Source organism: Polypterus senegalus, chromosome 6 (genome assembly GCF_016835505.1).
Source record: "Polypterus senegalus isolate Bchr_013 chromosome 6, ASM1683550v1, whole genome shotgun sequence".
NCBI lineage: Eukaryota > Metazoa > Chordata > Cladistia > Polypteriformes > Polypteridae > Polypterus > Polypterus senegalus.
In genome coordinates, this window is record NC_053159.1 from 46,253,393 (window position 1) to 46,275,979 (window position 22,587).

Sequence of the window (22,587 nt, forward strand, 5' to 3'; positions counted from 1 at the left end):
ACAAGGGTTAAAGGAGCTTTCATAGAACACTAAACCTTGAAAATGTGTCCTAGAAGGGTTGTATTTATGAGTATAATAAGAACACAGCGATGGTGAGAGAGGTGAAAGTTGTAATCCTAGAAAGGAACTTGCAATGTGCCACCAACATACACTTGATGACATGTGAACTAACACCAGATGACAGGGATGCCTACCCTGCAGAGATAGTAAGGCCATCTTTGGTTGCCAGACATAAAAATAACTTGTATCTAACAGATTTCAATACATGGATCAAGGCTAGAATAATGATGATACAGGTTATACTTCTTAGCTTAAAGTGAGTAGTTAAGATCTGTTAAGAGCTCACTGGTGGGATGAACAGAGGCCATGGGCAAGACAGAGAGAGAAGAGACATGAAGAAAGCTATGCCTTAATTGCACTTTCAAGTTGATCTAGCAAACGAACCATCATGTTGGATCAACACAGGATCAAGACCCATTTAGGAAGGAAAATTTATCGAACGAACCATCATGTTGGATCAACACAGGATCAAGACCCATTTAGGAAGGAAAATTTATGCAGTCAGCTTATCTACTCTCTTTATACTCTGCGTCATTTGTCCCTTTTGTTTAATGGTATCGATGCATCATTTTTTTGAGCCTTGCAAGTACTCAGGTACTGGAGCTTTGCGAGAAGTCGATCCTTCCTATTATAAAATATTTGAAAAAGTCTTCAATGTGTTATCTACACACAGGGTAACACTGAACTAACACTGAACTATAATAGGAATTGCAAGTACTTGATTGAAGTGGATTTTCATGAATAATAAATATATAAATACAAACCAAGAAACAGAACATAAATATATACCTGGGCATTCCTGTAAATGATCACAAGGTTTTAGGTCAGCAGTGGGCCCTTCACAGCTCATGCCACTCTCTGGATGTGTGCAGATACGAAATCTCATCTGATTTTGAGAGCCACACGTCACTGAGCAAATGGACCAGGGTGACCAAGGAGTCCACATACTTTTGGCTATGAGAAAATGGAGAGGATTTAGAAGATGTTATGCTGTATGCAGTTTTTCAAAATACAAGATTTGGCTAAAAAGAAACTAATTCAAAATGTACAAGACAAAATTATAAGAAGCAGTGGTGTACAGTAGCAAATTACATTTACTTTTGTTATTGTACTGGTGTAGATTATGTAAAGAATTGTAGTTTTTATGCTATTTTTAAAACTAAATAACTCTTTAAAAAGAATATTATTTAGTTATGATTCTACTTTGTTACCTTTCTAAGATGGGTTGTTATAATTTAGATCAGCTATGCTCAAGATCACATGTTAAGTTAATTAAAATGAAAAATTGTTGGGATTGTAGGTAGTGCGAAGCATTTTAATAAATACTACAATGGCAGTGTTGTTCCCTCTGGCTCTATAAATAAGTTCATCTCAGTAAATTGTGGTATAATAGCTTAGTATACAGTACCTGTGTATTGGTGAAGTACTGAGTAGGTGCTGCAAAAGCTTCTGCCTCAAATCTAATCTACAGTAACTGATATATATACTATATATATATATATATATATATACATACACATATACTATATATATATATGAGAAAAAAAATATTGTATTATGTATTACTGTAACGGGTAGTTTTTCCTTATTTGCATTTAGCACATGCATTCATTGACAACCTTTGCAATCTAATACTGCTTTCATGTGCTATCTGATAGACAGTATACATCTGAACTTCTGAGGCAGAAGTTTCATGTGAGTGCCCTACGAACTCGGACCTACATGTCAGAAAATCTGGAGAAAATAAAGCTACCTCAGTTCTCCGAGTTGTGTTGTAATGATGAACTTTACCTTGATTAACTGTGTAAAAAAATCTGGTCAGTCAGAAATGCCATTTTGGAGTAGAATTGCATTTGGAGCAAAGTGGTAAACATTTAATAAACTTAGTTTGCTCTTTATTTATATGAAAAAATAGTCTATTTGTAACTGCTTTTGTTACAGAACAAGTAGTCAATCAACAGCAACTTTGTGTTTCTCTGAACACACTGAAGTGGGAAGGTGTAATGTCTGAACTCGGAGCTCCTAATATGCCCGATAGCATGTGAATGCCGCAAAAGCCAATGGTTTTCAAACAGGAGGCTGCCAGGCTGAGTGCTGGCAGTCACAGCAGTCCTGGTTGGAATGACAATTTTAAAAAAGCTTTATTCCAATTTTAAAGACTCTCCTAAATTGCCTAGTTTTTAAATAAACATAAAGGTAACTGAAAGTGTTTCATTGTCACATAAAAGTAGTCATATAGCAATACAGTTATGCACAAGGGCAGCAGTCCTAAACCTGTGTGGTACACATACAGCTGTCAGGTGATACCTGAGGGAAAAAAAGGGGATAAATAGTGGGACCTAAAAGGACCATTGGTTGCACAGCTGTGAAACCCAAGTCTCCATACTCAGCTGTGTTTCAATTCCACTATGCCATCTCACAGTGCTCCTGATGAGAGATTCCACTCCTGTGTCTTCCACCCCATTCTCCTCTTCGGTATTTATCTCCTGTGCAAAATTAAAGTCTTCCACAGCTCACGTTGGCTCAGAAGGAACTGCTCTCTCTTGTTTCCTGGCCTCATTGAGCTGATCCATGTCAGGATGGAGAATACCAAGGAACCATATATCAAGACTGATGAATTTTTTGTGGTAGAGAGTATCTCAGGCGAGTGCCCTCTTTATCACCCCTTCCAACCACACAAGCTGGCTTCAAAGCATGTCTGTCGCTCTCTGTCAGGTGTGGTCCTCAAATTTTACAAGATATTTAGTTTTAGTGAACTTGTTTGGTGTCCCATCATTTTAGAATTTGGTAGACTATTGAAGAAGAATATACAATGAAAATGAATTTTAAACAATTATTAATAGTAAAGCATTTAATTTTAGTATTATTAACATATATCATCAGTGGAAAGCTTTTGTTATGAAAAAGTTGCCAATGTTTTGTTAGTCGTAATCCTTCCTTTAAAAACAGTTACAGGAATAGGCTTAGGGTTAGAAGCAGAATTGAGCTTAAAGTTGCTAAACCTAGAACACAATATTAGGAATAATGAGCCTAAAAACCCTGAACAAAATATAAAGCATAAAACATGAGAACACTCCACCTTCACAACTGACTTTGTTATTTTCCTTTTTTTTTTACCTAAAGTCATATGTAACAAGTTATTTTTCCACTTCTTTTGATCTGGATTCATATGTAACTCTATAATTTTTGTAAATTAGAAATATGGAAATTTTAGGCTCTCTAATAATTATTTCTTATCAATCAATACTACTGTACATTAAAAATGGTTAATTTAAAAAGCATTTGGTGTTCATAAGAAAAACTAAAAGACATCACAATCACACAAAAACTTTCTGCTCTCTAATTACTTGTTAAAATCTTCAAATAGATTATTTGGGTGAGGGAGTGGGAGTTAAGAAATCTTATTTTTATTTATGCCTAGTAAGAGTTCAAGATCAAAAACGAAAAAAAAAAAAATAGTGGTACTTCAGAATTTTTAAATTCCTGGAGATGTTACACCAAGAAAAAAAGGCTGAAAATCCATGGCCTAGCAATACTGCATAACATTTGTTCATATATGTTTTAATAGTCTGCTGCAGTTAAGCATTTGCTTTTATTAATATATTTATTGTTATATAAAATCATGTTGTGTGACTGATTTTAGCAATAACCAAGATCCAAAATAATGCTGCTGGCTTTATGTTAGGTGGGTGACCAGAAGGTTGAACATTTTTGGGGACCTTCACTTAAAGTCTGGGAATCCCTGATATAAGTTATGCCGTTAGAGATGGCAGTGAAGGACAACATTTATGCTTGTTTATGATTTAAAACTCTCCCAGGCAGTTCAAAGGAGAAGCAATATTTGTGCACTTGCTGTAGAATGAGCAAATTTAAATATCAAAGAAATACAACATCCTTGGCTTATCACTAAAAGCAAAACATACATGATGCTGCTGTTAAACACTCTAATTCTAGGCAGCAAAAACTGTACCAGAATACAATCCACGAATGTACAATTTTACTTATGTCCATTAAACAAAATCTAAAGCATTAATTACTGCTATTTAACTTCAAAATGGATCGCATCAGACTGCAGACCTCTAAAAATAGTTGAAGATACAGGACAGAGAGCCATCACTCAGCAAGTCTGATAACTTTTACACATTACTTTCACATAGGACAAATATGTGATGTATCAATGATTTATATAAAAGAAAGAAGTCTTTGCAGTTTGAGCAGCTGAGAAGTTTCACAGCAGTGACATTCAAAGGGAGCTACTGGACATTGCTGAACTATCTGGTTTAAAGATATGATTAACTGTGATTAAAAGAGTGACATTCTGCAACTGATTGTAATTAAAAACTTTGACAGCCCTAATATATATTGTCATACAACCTCTAGTGCGTTTCCCAACCTACAGAGGAGGAGAACCCATAGGAAGACCTGTGATGTTACCTCCAGCAGGTCAACATTAGCTCCACCTCTTTCGCCCTTGCCATTATTTAAAGCACTAGACTGGAAGAGGGAATTCATCCTCACATGATATACAGTAACTTCAGATGCTGTGTGTAAAGAAATGCAGAGATTGGAACGTTGATACTAAGCGACCAGTGCGCACACAGGCTTTAGACCTATGGGGAAAAATGATTGGAAGGGGAAGAACCACTGAAAATTCTGAACAGCAAGATATCAAGTTGGTCTCCTGTGATGTTCTTATTAAAACTTTTCCTGATTGTCTCACTAAAGTGGTTTGCAAACAACTATGGAAAAAATGGAGGGCCTGATAAATACAATTGAACAATATCAGATTACCATGGACTGGAAGATATCTGTTACCACAGGACAAAGCCAGCTTGCCCTGAACATAAGAAGGATGTAGAATAAGTAGCCCAGAAAAAGGACACTTCTCCTCCAGTTCCCCACTGCTATAAGTTTGGAGAGTTCTGGCACGTAGTACATCTCTGCCCAAAGATGGACAAGCTCATGGAAATGTGGATGGATATCCGCTAAATGGTATCACGAGGCAGTACTGACTAATCCTTTCTAACAGTATAGTAATTAATAACAAATACGTACTAACTCTAGTTGACTGTGGTAGCAATACTTCCATTTTTGCACACTGGTGTTTCCACAAAAATATTAGAAAAGAAAAAAAAAAAGACCTGCATTCATGGAAGTATGTGTCTTTATTCTATGGCCATGTGTTCCTTGTCCTTATGAGGACAGATGAGATACCTACCTGTAAGTAGTAATGTCCCCTTATGGATGGTTTATACTTCACACTTAGAATGCGCATGCGCACACATCATGGCTGCCATGCATTCCCAGCGTTTACTTCATGCGTCCTCTGAGCATGTCCTCACAAATTAACGAGACGTGTGCAAGAGTTGCAGTACCAGGAAAAAATCAGGGAGCACAGTGTGTTCAAGCTGGAATGTGACGTTGGAGTCTTTGTTTACTATTAACATGTGATAGCAAGTCGCTTTGGAGATCCTAGAGGATCAATTTTGCATGCTTCGATGTTTGATGAATGGTTCGATGTGGTGAAGCAAATCATCAAACTTAAAAGCTGACATACAAATGTATTCATGGTGCTTCTCTTCATTTATTTCTCACATATGCAATACAAGCATCGCATGTTTCCCATCGTAATGATGCAATACATGTTAATGGTCACACACACCATCTTCTGTGTTGTCTTTTTTTCCACCTTCGCAACAGCATCAGAATGTATGGAAGCATACTTGAGCCACAAAGAAAAAATATTAGGGACACAGTGAAGAAAACGTTGCGGCAGGCAACGATTGCAGCACAGAACACATTAAATGTTTGATATTGCAGCTGTCTGTACATTTAGAAGCATCATATTTATGCTTGATATCTCTTTCATGGTGAAATGTGTTAAAGCATCTATGTTTACATTTTACAGATAAATCGTTAACTTCATTCAAATAATTAATACTGTTAATAATTACACATGTGGGGGCAGCATAGTGGTGGAGCAGTAGCACTGCTACTGGTGTTCCATGCCTGAAGTTTGCATGTTTTCCTGGCAGGTTTCCACAGTGTGCTCCTGTTTCCTTCCAAGGACATGCAGGTTTGGGGATTTGGTGATGCTAAAATGATGCTAGTGTATGTGTGTGATTGTATTCACTTTGTGATGATCTTATGCTCCATCCAGGGATTGTTTGCCTTTTCAGAGATATTGTGGCAAGGTGTCCTATGAATTTAATGGATGTTTCAGGCAATTCATAACAGAGTGAAGCCGAACGTTGTTTTCGCACTGTGAGGATATCTCGCACTGCCACCTGATGGAATACTACAGATTACATTAAGTATGTGTGCACGTATAAACAGTACACTGTTTGTGTAGCAGTAGTATCCACAAGCGCACGCATCTTGTCACATGAAGTATAAACACGGCCTTATACAATAATAACTGGGTGAGATTGTTCTGACAATAACAGTGGTAACACCACTGACACCTGTATAATGGAGCACATAAGTCGGCTCATATGTATCTTAAGGGTGCCCATTTGGGAGCCAACAACAAGCTCTAAAGACTATTGGCCAGGCATTAACAGCAAAGTGATATTCTTCTTGCCCCTAATGTCATCTTCATTAAATTTCATGGAGTGAGTAAGTTCCCATAGTCCCTCTGCAGATAACTGACAGTCCCATTTGAAAGGAGTCATATAGAAATTTTTGAGCGGCTGGAGTCCTCTACCAGCAGGCACAGTTACATATTTAGTGTGCTACATAATTCTACATTGCTAGAGAATTACTTGGGAGTGTTTGCGTGTGCTGGCATCCCTCATAGATTCTAATGGATCAAGGGGTGCCCTTCACTTCTAATATTTTGAAAGAAATCGTACAGCTCCATCAAATACAGCATATAAAAACGTCTTTTTACTATTTGGAAATGGACAGTTAGGTTGAGCGCTTACATCAAACACTTAAGCAAATGTTAAAAAGGAAAGTAGGAGAGGAGAGACAGGATTGGGCTCAACTAACATCACTCATTCTCTTTGCCTACCGGGGCATGCCTCAAGGGTCCACCGTTTTTTTCCCTTTGTCCTTGCAGGATGGGAAGCAGCCATGGGTATTTTGGACTTGGTCAAGGATTCTTGGGAAGAACAAGACGAGGAATCACTGAACATAATGGAGTACATTATGCAATTATGAGATCAGTAAAAAAAAAAAAAATCTAATCCCTTGCCTAAACTCATTAAGAGGCTGTCTATTATATCCAATTGGTGGACTGCATCTTGGTGCTGGAATCCATCTCCCAATCTAAATTTCTAGCCCACTGGCAGAGACCCTATGAGGTCAAAAGCTATAAAGGATTGCTGGATTATGTTATAAAGCAACCAATCAGAAGACAGACTGAGCAGATTTATCACATTAATTTACTAAAACAATGGAGAAGAAAGAGAGGAGTCTTCTGAGAAGGTACCTTTGAAGATTAGAACAACCTAGACGAGAACTGACCATTCAGCCCAACAAAGCTCACCAGTCCTATCCACTTACTTCTTCTAAAAAATATCAAGTCTAGTTTTAAAAAACTCCAAAAAGTCTTACTGTCTACCACATTACTTAGTAGATTATTCCAAGTGTCTATGGTTCAAAACCTCCTAATATTTGCGTGAAATTTACCCCATATTCTTGATGAACTCATTTTAAAATAACAGTCTCAGATCCACTGTACTAATTCAAACATGTCACCTCTTAATCTTCTTTTGCTTAAATTGAAATGGTTTGGCTCTTTAAATCTTTCTTCAAAATTCATCCCCTACAGCCATGGATTCAGCCTAGGCACTCTTTTCTGGACTTTTTCTAGTGCTACTATATTCTTTTTCTAGTATGGAGATGAAAACTGCACATAGTACTCCAGATGAGGCACCACCAGTGCATTATAAAGCTTGAGCATAACCTCCCTGGACTTGTACTCCAAACATCACGTTATATAGCCTAACATTCTGTTAACCCTCTTAATAGCTTCTGAACACTGTCCGGAAATTGATAGTGTTAAGTCCACTATGACTCCTAAATCCTTCTCATAAGGTGTACCTTTGATTTTCAGACTTCCCATTGTGTATTCAAACTTAACGTTTTTACTTCTTATGTGTAATACTCTACATTTATTGAAATTTCACCTGCCACAAATCTGAAATGACTTAATGGATTACAGATTATCTGCCAGTCCATCTATCTTGGTAATCATCTGCAAACTTAACCATCTTATATTCCTATTAAATCATTTATATATATATATATATATATATATATATATATATATATATATATATATATATATATATATATTTAAAATAGCAGCAGCCCTAGAACTGACCCCTGTGGAACATCACTCTTAACATCAGCTAATTCTGATAAGGTCCCTTGCACCATCACTCTATGATTCCTGTGCTTTAGCCAATTCTGCACCCATCTACAAACATCACCCTGAACTCCCACTTCTTTCAGTTTGATGGTCAACCTCTCATGTGGCACCTTATCAAATGTTTTCTGAAATTCAAAATAAATAACTTCATATCCTCCACTTTGATCAAACCCTTTTGTCATTTCTTCACAGAATTCCAGCATGTTAGTAAAACACGACCTCCCTCTTCTGAAACCATGCTGACTGTTCAGAAAAACTCCTGTATTTGCTCAAACATATCCTTAATAATTTTTTTTATTAATTTTTCAGTGATGCACATTAAGCCTCCTGGTCTATAGTTGATTGGGTCTGCCCGGTCATTCTTTTTATATGATGGGATAATATTTGCCATTTTCCAGTCCTTCGGAATTTCCCCAGTTCACAGTGATGTCCTAAAAATATGCATCAAGGGCTTATATATGTACTCACTAACCTCCTTAAGAACGTGAGGTTAAATATCATCTGGTCCTAGAAATTTGTTTGACTTCAGCCTAATTTCTCTATCACTCAGTTCCTCCTTAGTAGACCCCTTTACTAATGGGAGGTTATCCACTTCCTCACTTGTGATGACCTCAGAAAAATGCATGTCTGGAGCATCCGCTATTTCACTGTCTGTTATTTTTAAATTCCCTTTTACTATTCCTGATGCACTTCACCCTCCTCGACTGTTTTTATTACTAAAATACTGAATCTCTCTGGGTTGTCTTTAAACTTATCGGCTATATTCCTGTCTGTCTTTTAGCTTCCCTAATATGCTTCTTAATGGTTGCCCTCATGTTTTCACACACCCTATGATTCACATTGGAGTTATTAGTCTTATAAGTCTTATACATATGTTTAATCCTTTGCAGCAACTTTTTTTTTAACTCTTTACTAACCCACTGCAAAGTTTTTTTTTAATTTCCCCATTAATTCCAAATTAGGGCATATGCCTGTCCTGCATTACATGTAAAACCTTTTTAAACACATTCTACTGCTCCTCGACTGTCTCCACACTTAAAAGCTAATCCCAGTCTATCCTCCTTAGACTTTGCTGCATTGCTTCCAAGATTAAATTTAACAGTTTTAGTCTCCGAAAATTGTATTATATTACAGTTATTTGACAATTCTGGTTTAGTCACCTCAATACTTTCAATTCTATCCTGATTATTACAAAATACTACATCTAGACAGGTTTCACCCTGTGTTGGTGCTTTAACATGCTGTATTAAAAAACAGTCACTGATTATTTCTAAAAACTCAGATTATCCCAGTCATTTTTCGGGTAAACCATGACTGGAGTATCTCCCTGTAAACTTGCTTTTTTAATATTACTACAAAGATGTGTGTTAAAATTACTGTCTGTACTGGGCGGTCTGTAACACACTCCTCATATAAGACTTCTTTCCCTAATGATTTCCAAGCTAAGACACATGTCCTCACTAAGATGGGGCTCATTGTCCAACTGAAGAGGACTTGCGTTTAAATTGTGTTTGACATAAACAGCAACCCCACCTTCTTTTCTTTTCCATTTATCTTTCCTAAATATGTGTATCCCTCTATGTTATACTCATCTGTTATTTAGCCAGGTTTCCATTATTACTATAATAACATAATTATACTCCTCTACATGCAATTTCAACTCACTTTCTTTATTTTTGATGCTTCTATCAATTTTTACACAATTGATTGTTCTTCCATGTACAGTTCTAAACCTACCCTTTCATAAGCACCACCACCAATTACCTAATTTAAATAATCCTCAACTAACTTACTCACACACCTCCCCAATATTTGGTGCCCTTTCAGTTCAGATGTAACCCATTGTGGCAGAACAGGTCTCATCTGATTCAAAAGTAGTCCCACTATCCCATAAACCTACATCCTTCAACCCTGCACCAAGATTTGAGCCACGCATTAAGCCTTCCAATCTCCTCAATCTTACTTGGACTGGCATGTAGCACAGGCAGAACTTTAGAGAAGACCACCTTGTCAGTTCTGCTCTTCAGCCTGGCACTGAACTCTTTGAATTTGGATCACAGAACTGACAGAATATCCTTATGTATGTAATTTGCTCCAACGTGAAAAATGAAAACTGGATCCACCCTGCTCTGGCCAAGAGTCTATCCACCCTTCTTGGGAGGTCTCCCACCTGTGCACCCAGAAGTCAACATGCCATGCGAGAGTCTCTGTCTCTGGAGTAAACCTGTGCTTCAATCTCTCTAATGACTGAGTTCCCAACTATCATTACCTCTCTCTTTCTGGGAACTGGTTTTGAGGTGGCCCATTGGGGCTCCTCATCACTGACTACCTCCTCAGAATATTCAGAGATACCATCCTGCTATGCAAGGACTTGAAAATTGAGTACCTGCAATTCTGGGGTTGATGCCACCAGACAGTGTGCACCCTTTACATTATGCCTTGTGACTATGACCTACCTATCTACCTGTCTGGTCTGGAATCTCTTCCTGTGCCACCTTAGGGATGCACACTATCTCTCCGAAGGACATCTGGACTAGGTCCATCAATTCTCTACTACAATGCAGGCCAACCAACTCCTAATCCAGTTCAGCGACCGGAGCTTTAGGTGCTGGATTAGCTGCCATCTCCTGCACATGTAGTGCTCATAGAAGACTGGTTCTTCCAAGCCATCCACTAAAAAGTCCAGCATTTAACAGGACTTGCACTGCACTGGCCTCATTATTAAAACTTGAGTTAGGATTATTAAGGCCAGGTTTATACTTCACGCAATGCGACACATGCTCCAGCGGACGCTACTGCTACGCAAGCATTTTACTGTTTATAGTTGTGTGCATATTTTATGTAAATCTGGAAGAATCCACCAGGTGGCAGTGCGTGATATCATCTCACTGAGAACAGGTTCGGCTTTGCTGTGTTGTGAATTGCCTGGAGCACCCATTAAGTTCCGATGACATTTTGTCTCAATATCTCTGAAAAGGATGTTTAATGATTAAATCCATCAATCCAGGGATGTGCCCATTCCAGCTAGCATTGGGCGTGAGGCAGAAACGATCCCTGGACAGGGCATCAGCTCATGGCAGGGTGAATACAAGCAGTCACATACACTAGCATCATTTTAGTGCCACCAAATTTGCATATCTTTGGAAGGAAACCAGAGTACACTGTGGAAATCCAGCAGGAAAACATTCAAACTCCAGGCAGGGAATACCAGCGACATGCCTCCCTGAGAGACAGCAGTGGTACCACTCCACTACTGTGTCACCCCCACATGTGTAATTATTAACAGTATTCATTATTTAAACGAAATTAATGATTTATCTGTAAAATGTAACATACATACTTTAATGCATTTCATCATGAAAGAGATATCAAGTATAAATACAAGAATTCTAAATGTGCAGAGAGTTGCAATATCATACATTTAATGTGTTCTGTTTGGTGATCTATTGCTCAGGAGGAAGCCGCAGAAGCTTGTAGTGATTAACAACTGGGATAACGTTTACGATGGTCTGCTTTAATAATAAATAAATAAATAAATAAATAATAAATGAGGCTAATCACAAAATACACCATTTCACCATGTTCTTAATTTTTTTTCTCAACCCTGCTCTGGCCAAGAGCCTATCCACCCTTCTAGGGAGGTCTCCCACCTGTGCAACCAGAAGTCAACACACCGTGCAAGATTCTCTTGTCTCTGGAGTAAACCTGTGTTTCAATTTCTATTATAAATAAAATTCTGGGAGGGAGACTAGGGAGACAAGACATGATCTTCTCGGAAGACAATTTGACGTCCCACGAGAAACACTTTAACGTCACGCAAGACAAGGCAGTAAGGCAACATTTAAAACAAATTCACGGATATCTAAGCAAACAGTTGTTGGACTGCTTTTGGCAGACAGACATCATGTGCTCCCAGCTCTTAAAACAAAGACAAGCGACAAGAATAACACACAGCTTGCCAGCAGCAACAAGCCAGGAGATAATCCGACTGCAACTCCTTAGCGTGTGTTCAGCCCCCATTCACAACGTGAGCGGCAGACACACGAAGTGGCAAAAGGGCAGCTGCTGTACAGGCTTTTAAATGATCAATGTGCAACAATACAAAAAGAACACACCGCTCGCCAGCAGCAGCAGAAAGACAGTAGATGATCCGATGGCATCTCCTTAGCGTGCGTTTTGCAGCCCCCCTTTCACAACACGAGCAGCGTTATACGTCCTGCGAGAAAGAGTTAACCATGCTGGAAATAAAGGACAAGTATTGTTTTTACAAAAGTTTTAAAGTAAAAGTGAAAATAATGCATATGTAACAATTCCAATGAAATTGAAATTGTATATCCGGTAAACCAAACCCGAGGGTGGGCGAAGCGGGTAGCACAGCCCCCTACAATATATATATATATATAAATATATATATATATCTATACTAATAAAAGGCAAAGCCCTCACTCACTCACTCACTGACTCATCACTAATTCTCCAACTTCCCGTGTGGGTGGAAGGCTGAAATTTGGCAGGTTCATTCCTTACAGCTTCCTTACAAAAGTTGGGCAGGTTTTATATCGAAATTCTACGCGTAATGGTCATAACTGGAAGCTGTTTTCTCCATTTACTGTAATGGAGATGAGCTTGAACGCCGTGGGGCGGAGTTTCGTGTGACATCATCACGCCTCCCACGTAATCACGCAGTACATAGAAAACCAGGAAGACCTCAAAAAGCGCTGAAGAAAACATGCATTATATAATTGAGAAGGCAGCGAAACAATAAGAAGCGGCGAGTGACATATACAACCATATTCATGAGTTCTGCTACTTCGGAAACAAAGCACGATGTAAACCTACACTTTAAATTAAGTTCATAGACAGGCTGCGCTGGCGTTTGTAATTTAGTGCCTGCCCATATAAGGCCGTCCGTCAGCGGCAATCCAATAGCAAACTCCACTAAATATTCACGGGTGAAGGACTGTGCTTATGGAGAGGAAGATGAGATGGTCAGGGTGGTGTTTGACACAAACTCAGCGAAACTGCGAGAGAAAGTTTTAAGTGCCAGGACTAAGGTAACATTAAATACAGCCATGGACATAGCACGAGATGGCACCAGCACAGCTGGGAACCTTCGATGCATGTACACCGAGGCTCACGTGAACTGGCGCAGTGCACAGATAAAAGCAACAGTTCCAAAAGCTGAACAAAACCGAATTACACAATTGAAAAGGCAGCAAAAAATATGAAGCGTCTGATACATACAAGCATATTCATAAATCCAGCTACTGCGGAAACAAAGCACACGTTGGAAAAAGTCAATGTCCGCTAAAGGAAGACAGTGTAAAAAACCCGTGCATGCAGTGTGTCAGGTCTCAGATAAAGAAGAAGACGAGCTGTTTATTGATGCAGTAAGAAACGAATCGATGAATGAAACCTGTCATCTTTACAGCGATTGACAAACACGGAATGTAACTTGAACACAACACATCCTACAAATACGAACCTGATTGAAAGAAATAATGATAATCAAATCCTTGATGACAGCAACACTCAGTAACACTCACAAAACAAATACTGTATATTGACAGTCATGTTACGTTATTTTTAAAATGTTCCCTTTTCTTTTTCTAGCTTTTTTAACACACTACTTCTCCGCTGCGATACGCGGGTATATATATATATGTATATATATATCCCGATCTACATACTCGAATAATGGATACTTTATTCGCCATCAATGATTGTTTTGGGAAAGCCATACTCAGTGTATTCATTAGATGAGCGGTAAAAAGTAAGAGCAGGGAGGATGACTTATTGAGGCATGCAGGCTGTAGTCGCGTCAACTCTATCTGAATTTGCGATCACATTTGAAAAAATATATCTTTTCAAGTTCTATTTAGTCCATATGTGTCAAACTCAAGGGCGCGGGCCACATCCGCCCGGCGTGTAATTATATCCGGCCCGAGATCATTTTATATACTGTATTATTGTTATTAATGGCCGGGTATATGAAGCGCTGGTAACACAATAAACTACAGATCCCATAATGCAGCGCTTCAGCTGCCTTGCCGAACACTTACCGCGTTAATCAAGTCTAGCTTATGATGCTGCAAGTTATTGCGAAGCTAGCTCACACGATGCTGAAGAGAAAAGTTGATTCTGAAAATAGAGCCTTTAAAACCGATGGGAGGCTGAGTATATGTTTACTGAACCCGTGTGTCTCATTTGTGGAGCTAATGTGGCTGTAATTACAGAATTTAATCTAAGACGGCACTATGAGACAAAACATCAGGGTAACCTGAATGCAATGCAGAAGATACAGAAAGCAGAAGAATTAAATAAGAATCTGACACTTCAGCGGACGTTTTTACCCGTGCACAATCACAAAGTGATTTCAAGTGAAGCTGCTTTTATGGGAGACACAAATGCACCAGTGCACCTTGCCCCACTTTCCCTGTTGCCAAGTAATGTTAAACCAAGTCGTCACTACGGTGTTCCCAAACACGCACTTTGCTGATAAACTGAGCGCACTGAGTTTGCAGGGCTTTGGTGACTTTGAAGAACAAAAAGTCCGTCTACATGCGGCTCGAACCTTGTGCATGTTTGGTAGCACATATCTGTGTGAGAAGCTCTTCTCAGTGATAAAGACTAACAAAACAGCACACAGGAGTCGCCTCACTGATGAGCACCTGCAATCCATCCTGAGAATCTCCACAACACAGAACCTCACACCAAACATAAACGAACCTGTTGCCAAAAAGATGCCAGGCGTCCAGCTCTAAAATGACATATGAGCAAAGACAACTGAATGATTTGATTTGTTATTGCTGAAAGGAACACATTTTATTTATATTTCCAGGTTTTGTTATGCAGCATGTTCATATTTGAATTTGTATAATTTTGACAGGATATATTTTTATGGAGAGCAAAATCTTTTGGGATATTTAAAATCTAAGTTTATTTTTATATAAAATTACATAAGAGTAAAGAAATTTGAATGTTTGTTCTTTTAACGTTTACTTTATTTCTAACTTGTATAATTTAGACAGGATATATTTTTATGGAGAGCAAAATATTATAAGTTGTTTAAGGTTTGAGTTGATTTATTCAGAATAATATTCCTGTCTGTTTTACCATTCCTACCAAAGATATTTCTGTCGACTAAATAAAAATTCCTTCTATTTAAAATTTAAATAGAACTTGAACAAATCGATAGTTCATAATATCCACGCAGACTTGCGTAAGAGCGGGAGTCATCCGTTTTAACAAGCAGCGTATTGCACTGATACTGAAATAGCTGTGTGTGTATATATGTAGATATGTATGTATATGTATATATATGTTTATATATGTGTGTGTGTATGTATGTATGTGTGTATGCATATGTATGTATATATGTAGATATATATATATATATATATATGTATGTATAGATATGTATATATATATGTTTGTGTGTGTGTAAATATATATATATATATATATATATATATGACAACAACACTCATCACTCACAACAGTGACAAAACAATTACATTGACAATCATGTTACGTTATTTTCAAAATGTTTCCTTTTCTTTTTCATTGCTTCTTTAACACACTACTTCTCGCTGCGAAGCTTGGTATTTTGCTAGTATATATATATACAGTAGAGTCTCGCTTATCCGACATAAACGGGCCGGCAGAACGTCAGATAAGCGAAAATGTCGGATAATGGGAGGTGTTAAGAAAAAGCCTATTCAACGACAAACTATGTTATAACTTTACACATTTACAACCTAATACAGTGAAACCTCGGTTCACGAACGTCTCTGGACACGTACAAATCGGGTTATGACCAAAAAGTTTGCCAAACTTTTGCATCTGTTCACGACCACACACTAGGTATACGAACGAGCCAGTTTCATTTTCGGTTTGTGCGCGCCGATGATTTCCGCACGTGTTCAGTCTCTCCTTGTGCATTCCCTGTGTAATCATGTTTTACAACAAAACAGGAAAATTTAACTGTAAAAATTAATTTAGCAACTAAAAATTGACTACGCTCACACCCGCAACTTGCAGTTCTTGTAGCAGATTGATGCGTTTTTTTTTGCGGTGGGATGTCGGATAATACAGAATGTTGGATAAGCGAAGGTTGGATAATGCGAGACTCTACTGTATTTATATATATATATATATATATATATATTGTGGAAGACTGCCGGCTTCCGAGGCCGGTCCGCACCCCAGGCCGACAGGAGGAGCTCTCCAGACAGCGGGATCGTGCTCCGAGGTCCAGCAGGGCCTTATGGACTCTGTGGTGTTTTACACAGCCCTGCTGGATACCTTGGCGCCACCAGGAGTCGCTGTGGGGACTTATGGGCTCTGTTGTGCCTTATGACCGGGAGTACGTCCACGGTCACGTGACAGGAAGGTATGGCGTGCTCCCGGGTTGAAGTCATAGACTGGTTGGCCCGGACCGGAAGGAATAAGGAACCGCGGACTGCTGGGACAGGAACACCTCCGGTCAGGGGCTATAAAAGGACGCTGCCTCAGTCCAGACACTGAGCTGTGCTGGGTGGGAGAGGAGCAAAGTGTCTGGGCGAGGAGGAGAGGTTATTGTGTTTATTAGAGTGTGTTTATTTGTGGTTTATGAGTAGTGTGGAGGGTGCTTGGTGCACATTGTTATTAAACAATAAAAGAGTCTTGGACTGTTACCTGGTCTCGGGAGTCGTACCTGAGGGTTCGAGGGTGCACTATTGCCCCCTACTGCCACACTGGCGTAGCCGGCAGGATTCTCTGGCCGTCTGTTGGCAGAGGACCTGCATAACAAACAAATTTCGTGTGGGCAGACAACCCTCGGTCGATTCCCCATTTTTACACGGAGGTGCACAACACCACCCGCTGCCAAGGAAGCGGCAACAGTGCGTGCTATCCCGCTCTACAAGGCCATGGGAAAGAAAACAGGAAAAAGAAGGTCAGTCCCAGCCGCCTGCAGGGCATGACGGACGCCGCGATGTCCTGGACCCTCCTGACCGGGGCGAGGAAGACAAAGCGCTGATACGGCCAAACAAGCCCGGCCGCGAAGGACCCGCACACGGACAAATCCCGGGCGCAGCGTACTCCTTAGACGGTCCGGGGGTGCCGCATTCCGTTACGGAGGCGGCTGCAGGTAAACCGCCCGACGTCCCGTCTTTGTTGTTTTCCTGTTTTGCAGCGTCCGCCGGGAGGATTGCAGCGGCGTCTTGGATGACGGCCTCATGCCTCGGCAAAATGGCCGCGGCTCCCAGAAGGCAAGTCGCGGTGAAAGGCGGCTAGAGACAGCGCGCGGCGACAACAGACTGGTCACCAGCGGGGATGTCGGGGCGGTGGAGAAACCGGAGTCCGCCCGGCGAGGCGGTCGTCCCCTAACGGGTCGAGCCTCCTCGAAGGGGAGGGAAGGCGGCGCGCCCGAAAGGAAAAACCGCCGACAAAGAGGGCGGGTTGTGGCTGGCGAGTCTGCAGCGGTAAAGGAGAAGGCAGATCGCAGCCGGCTTGTAGTAGCCAGCCGTCCCTCTGAGGACTCCAACTCCCAGGAGCCTTTGCACGACCCAGCGGAACACGTGCCTGGAGGCGGCGTGCTCATTGGTTCCGGCGGAAGGTAAGCTCAGCAGAAGCGAAAATGCAGCCGGCCGTAGTAACTAACTGTTTGGACTTACGGGTCTCGAGAAATACCTCGAGCCCCTGCACCGTTCTTGCAGGGTGTCGAAGAGCTAAAGGCGGGTGGAGGAACTAGGAGCGGCGGCTGCAGCACCTGTAAAGGCGCTGAAGGATTTCGTGCAGCGGCTGCGCCGAAGCTCCGGAGATGATCGATGCGGGAGTACAGGTGAGTCCCTCCCGTGTCGTAGAGAATAAGGGGACACAGTGCGATCAGGCACCGCGGAGAATGAGTAGCGCGTGCCAAAGCACTGTGTGCCCGACAAGAGACTGGGGCACGATGACGAATGGTGGGGACTGGAGCAAACAGCCGGGGCATGCGGCGTGGCGTGGCTTTCGGGGCAGTACGGCTCACCAGGACCCGACCGGTCTTAAGTGCGGGTAGCGCCGGTGGAAGGAGTGCGGGGATCGCCGCTCGTGCGGTGCAGCTGAATAGTGCTGTGCATCGGTGCGGGGCGGTGCAAATGGCGCCGACTCCCAGTAAGCGGAAGGTAGCGGGTGTGCAGACAGCACGGAGGCTCTCCTCTTCCCATGGAGGGCCTCAGGCTGGCGCAAGCCCACATTAGCGGGAGATCCCCAAAAGGAATGGTGGGTCTCCCAACAGGATGGAAAGAAGGCTTGAGGGCCGCCAGGCGGCCATGATGACTTCCCTGGCAGGTGAAGGGCGGAGCGCGCTGGCGGAGTTCGAGATGTTTTGGTCCCGCAGAGGGAACAGCCAGGAGGACTCCGTCGGTGCTATAATTGCCGGCGACCGGGCCACGAGAGGCGCCATTGTCCCCGGGGAGACAGGAAGTACACCGTCCCTCCAAGGTTTGCTCGAGGACAGGGACAACGCGTTCAAGGCCCGGATGACGCGTCCTCCTGGAGGAGGACGTCCCTTTCGGGGCCGGACGCTCCGCCCCAGAAGTCGTCACTAAGGGGGAACTGTGGAAGACTGCCGGCTTCGAGGCGTCCGCACCCCAGGCCGACAGGAGGAGCTCTCCAGACAGCGGGATCGTGCTCCGAGGTCCAGCAGGGCCTTATGGACTCTGTGGTGTTTTTACACAGCCCTGCTGGATACCTTGGGCGCCACCAGGAGTCGCTGTGGGGGGACTTATGGGCTCTGTTGTGCCTTATGACCCGGGAGTACGTCACGGTCACGTGACAGGAAGGTATGGCGTGCTCCCGGGTTGAAGTCATAGACTGGTTGCCCTGACCCAGAAGGAATAAGGAACTGTGGACTGCTGGGACAGGAACACCTCCGGGTCAGGGGCTATAAAAGGACACTGCCTCAGTCCAGACACTGAGCTGTGCTGGGTGGGAGAGGAGCAAAGTGTCTGGGCGAGGAGGAGAGGTTATTGTGTTTATTAGAGTGTGTTTATTTGTGGTTTATGAGTAGTGTGGAGGGTGCTTGGTGCACATTGTTATTAAACAATAAAAGAGTCTTGGACTGTTACCTGGTCTCGGGAGTCGTACCTGAGGGTTCGAGGGTGCACTATTGCCCCCTACTGCCACAATATATATATATATATATAGAGAGAGAGAGAGAGAGAGAGAGAGATAGATAGATAGATAGATAGATAGATAGATTTTATGTGTGTGTGTATGTGTATAATTGGGAGTCAAACAGGTGAATATATTGAATTTCTGAATATATAAATTTTAAAGTCTGAACATATAAAGTGAAGTTCTGAATATAGGGAGTGATATTTTGAAGGGAGTGAATATAGGCAGTTGAATTTTTTGTAAACTCAGTGGGGACATGAAGCAATATGTAATATTAGGTTTATCAAAATGTGAACTGAGTAATATCCAGACTACGGTTCAAAGAATGACCTGAACAATATGCAAGTACCCAATGACTTTGCAGAATACATTCATTTTTTATTTAGGCACATTACTGGACATACTGTAACTAACAACCTGACCGACTACATCACTGGAACCCTGTTGAAGCTTGTTACTGTTACAAAAAAAAAGTGTAGTTTGCTTTGTTTCATGATTGTGATTACTACTTTGCAAAAGTATTGTGTTATGTCATATGAATATTGTCTTTTAGTGAGACATACTGAGCCAACATTAAACTTCATGTTATTTATTGTTTAACGTGGGTGCAGTGATAGCTCATAGGTTTGCTTCCTAGTCTTGTTAGATGGTGCACAGACTTAGCATGTACTCTCAATCGCATGGATTGTTGAGGTGCGAGTGATCATGAACCTGTTATTAATAACTTTCAATTACTTAGTATTTAGTATTCCTAAATAACTACTTTCACAACATGGCGGCTCAGTGGCTCTTGGCTTCGTTTTATTTGTAATTAAGTTTTTACTGTTAGTTGAACCACTCAAAGCAATAATCCAGTATGGAAAGGCTGATTTAATTAATATAGGGAAGCGGTTCGAGCTCCATGCAGAGGTCCACCAGAGGTATGGCGGACTACTGAGGCTTTTACCATCCCCTCTCTGTGGCCGAGACGGCGGAGGAGACACTGTTTACAAAAGCGGGGCAGAAGGAGCAGCATTCGTGCTAGACTACATGCTAACCCATACAGACCGGCTCTTCCCAGTCTCTTCCTCATGAAAGCCAGGTCTCTCGCCAATAAGATGGACAAGATTTGGCTGAGGATCGCCTCACGTATGTTGGACTGCTGTGCGGCAATTATTACAGAGACCTAGTTGGATAATAATATCCCAGACGTTATAGTGGAGCTAGAGGAGTGCGCTCTGTTCCGGGCAGACAGGACTGCAGCTTCCACTAAATGTAAAGGTGGAGGGCTGGCGCTGTACAGTAATAAATCCTGGTGTACAGTTACAATCATTATTGGAACATACTGCACCCCGAACTTGAATCTGGCAGTGAAATGCAGACCATTCAAGAAAGTAAGAGAATTCTCCTCCATCCTGATAGTGGCTGTTTATATCCCACCTCGAGCTAACACTAAATTAGCGTTGGAAGAGCCGTACTGCCTGATTAGCAAACAAATGAATGCCAATCTAGACGCAGCTGTGATTGTGGCTGGTGACTTTAATCATGTAGAATTAAAAGCAGTGCTTCCCAAATTTTGAGGATTTATAAACTCTTCAACTGGAGACAATAGCATTCTGGATCATTGCAACATCCCAGGAGCATACAAGGCTGTAGCAGCCCCACATCTGGGCATGTCGGACCGCCTCACAGTGGAGCTGATCCCAGCCTATACTCCCATGATCTCTAAGATGAAACCAACTACCAGAACAGTACAGGTATGGACTGAGAAGGCATCTTCAGCATTACAGGACTGTTTTGAGCATACTGACTGGGGAGTGCTCAAAGAGGGCTCAGATCTAGAGGGATATACATCATCTGTCCTATCCTATGTGTAGTTCAGTAATGATGCTGTCCTGCCCACGAAGACCTTTAGGGTGTTTCCAAATCAGAAACTGTGGCTGGACAGTACGGTGAGGTCCCTGCTTAAAGCCCGGGACGCTGAATATAGCTTAGGTGACAGGCTGGCATATAGCAAAGCCCAAAAAGAACTAAAAAAAGGAATAAACCTGGCAAAATACAGATACAAACAGCGTATCAAGGAGTATTTTGATAACAATGACACACGGCACATGTGGAGAGGCTTAAAGACCACAACAGATTATAAGCGCAGCGATCAGCAGGTCAGCTATGACCCTAGTCTCCCTGACACCTTGAACAGTTTCTTTGCATGCTTTGATGCATCTAGCAATAGGGAGACTGTACATCTCCCTTGGCTGGAGGAACAGCATCAGCCTCTAGTCCTGCAACTACACCAAGTGAGTTCCACCCTGAGGAGGATCAACACCAACAGAGCTGCAGGACCAAATAAGGTGTCGGGTAAGACACTGAAAGTATGTGCTGATCAATTGGCAGGAGTCTTTCTGGACATTTTCAACCTTTCTCTACAACTTGCAATGTCCCTGTCTGCCTCAAATCCTCCACTGTTGTGCCAGTGCTTAAAAAATCAGCGGTCACCTGCCTTAATGATTACCGCCCTGTGGCTCTGACCCCAGTAATGATGAAGTGCTTTGAGAGAATCCTCCTAAAGTACATCAAGGATGCAATCCCTGCTGGATTTGACAACCATCAGTTCACCTACAGGAGGAACAGATCTACAGAGGATGCCATCTTAATAGTACTTCACACAGCCCTGACTCATCTGCAGTCGATTTTAGTTCAGCGTTTAACACCGTAATCCCAGACAAGTTGGTACAAAAGCTTCATAATCTGGGTATGTCCACATCGTTGTGTCTCTGGATCAGGAGCTTTCTCACTAACAGGCCTCAGGTGGTTAGAATTGGAGATCGTACATCAGCCACACTGGTTTTGAACACAGGTACGCCACAGGGTTGTGTACTCAGCCAAGCACTCTTCACGTTATTTACGCACGATTGCTTTGCCATGCATGCCACAAATATGGTTGTGAAGTTTGCAGATGATACGACCGTGGTGGGTCTCATAACAAACAATAATGAGATTCACTACAGAGAGGAGATACAACACCT

At 41.6% G+C, this 22,587-nt stretch overlaps 1 protein-coding gene across 9 annotated transcripts in view; it reads right to left on the minus strand.

Annotated features, from left to right (window-relative positions):
- LOC120531013 overlaps positions 1 to 22,587 on the minus strand; it is a 133,509-nt gene that overhangs the window by 12,388 nt on the left and 98,534 nt on the right. For all 9 annotated transcript variants that reach the window (XM_039755931.1, XM_039755936.1, XM_039755935.1 and 6 more), the window contains one exon: positions 850 to 1,014. In XM_039755931.1, coding sequence (XP_039611865.1) covers positions 850 to 1,014 — 165 coding nt within the window. The remainder of the gene's footprint in view (positions 1 to 849; positions 1,015 to 22,587) is intronic.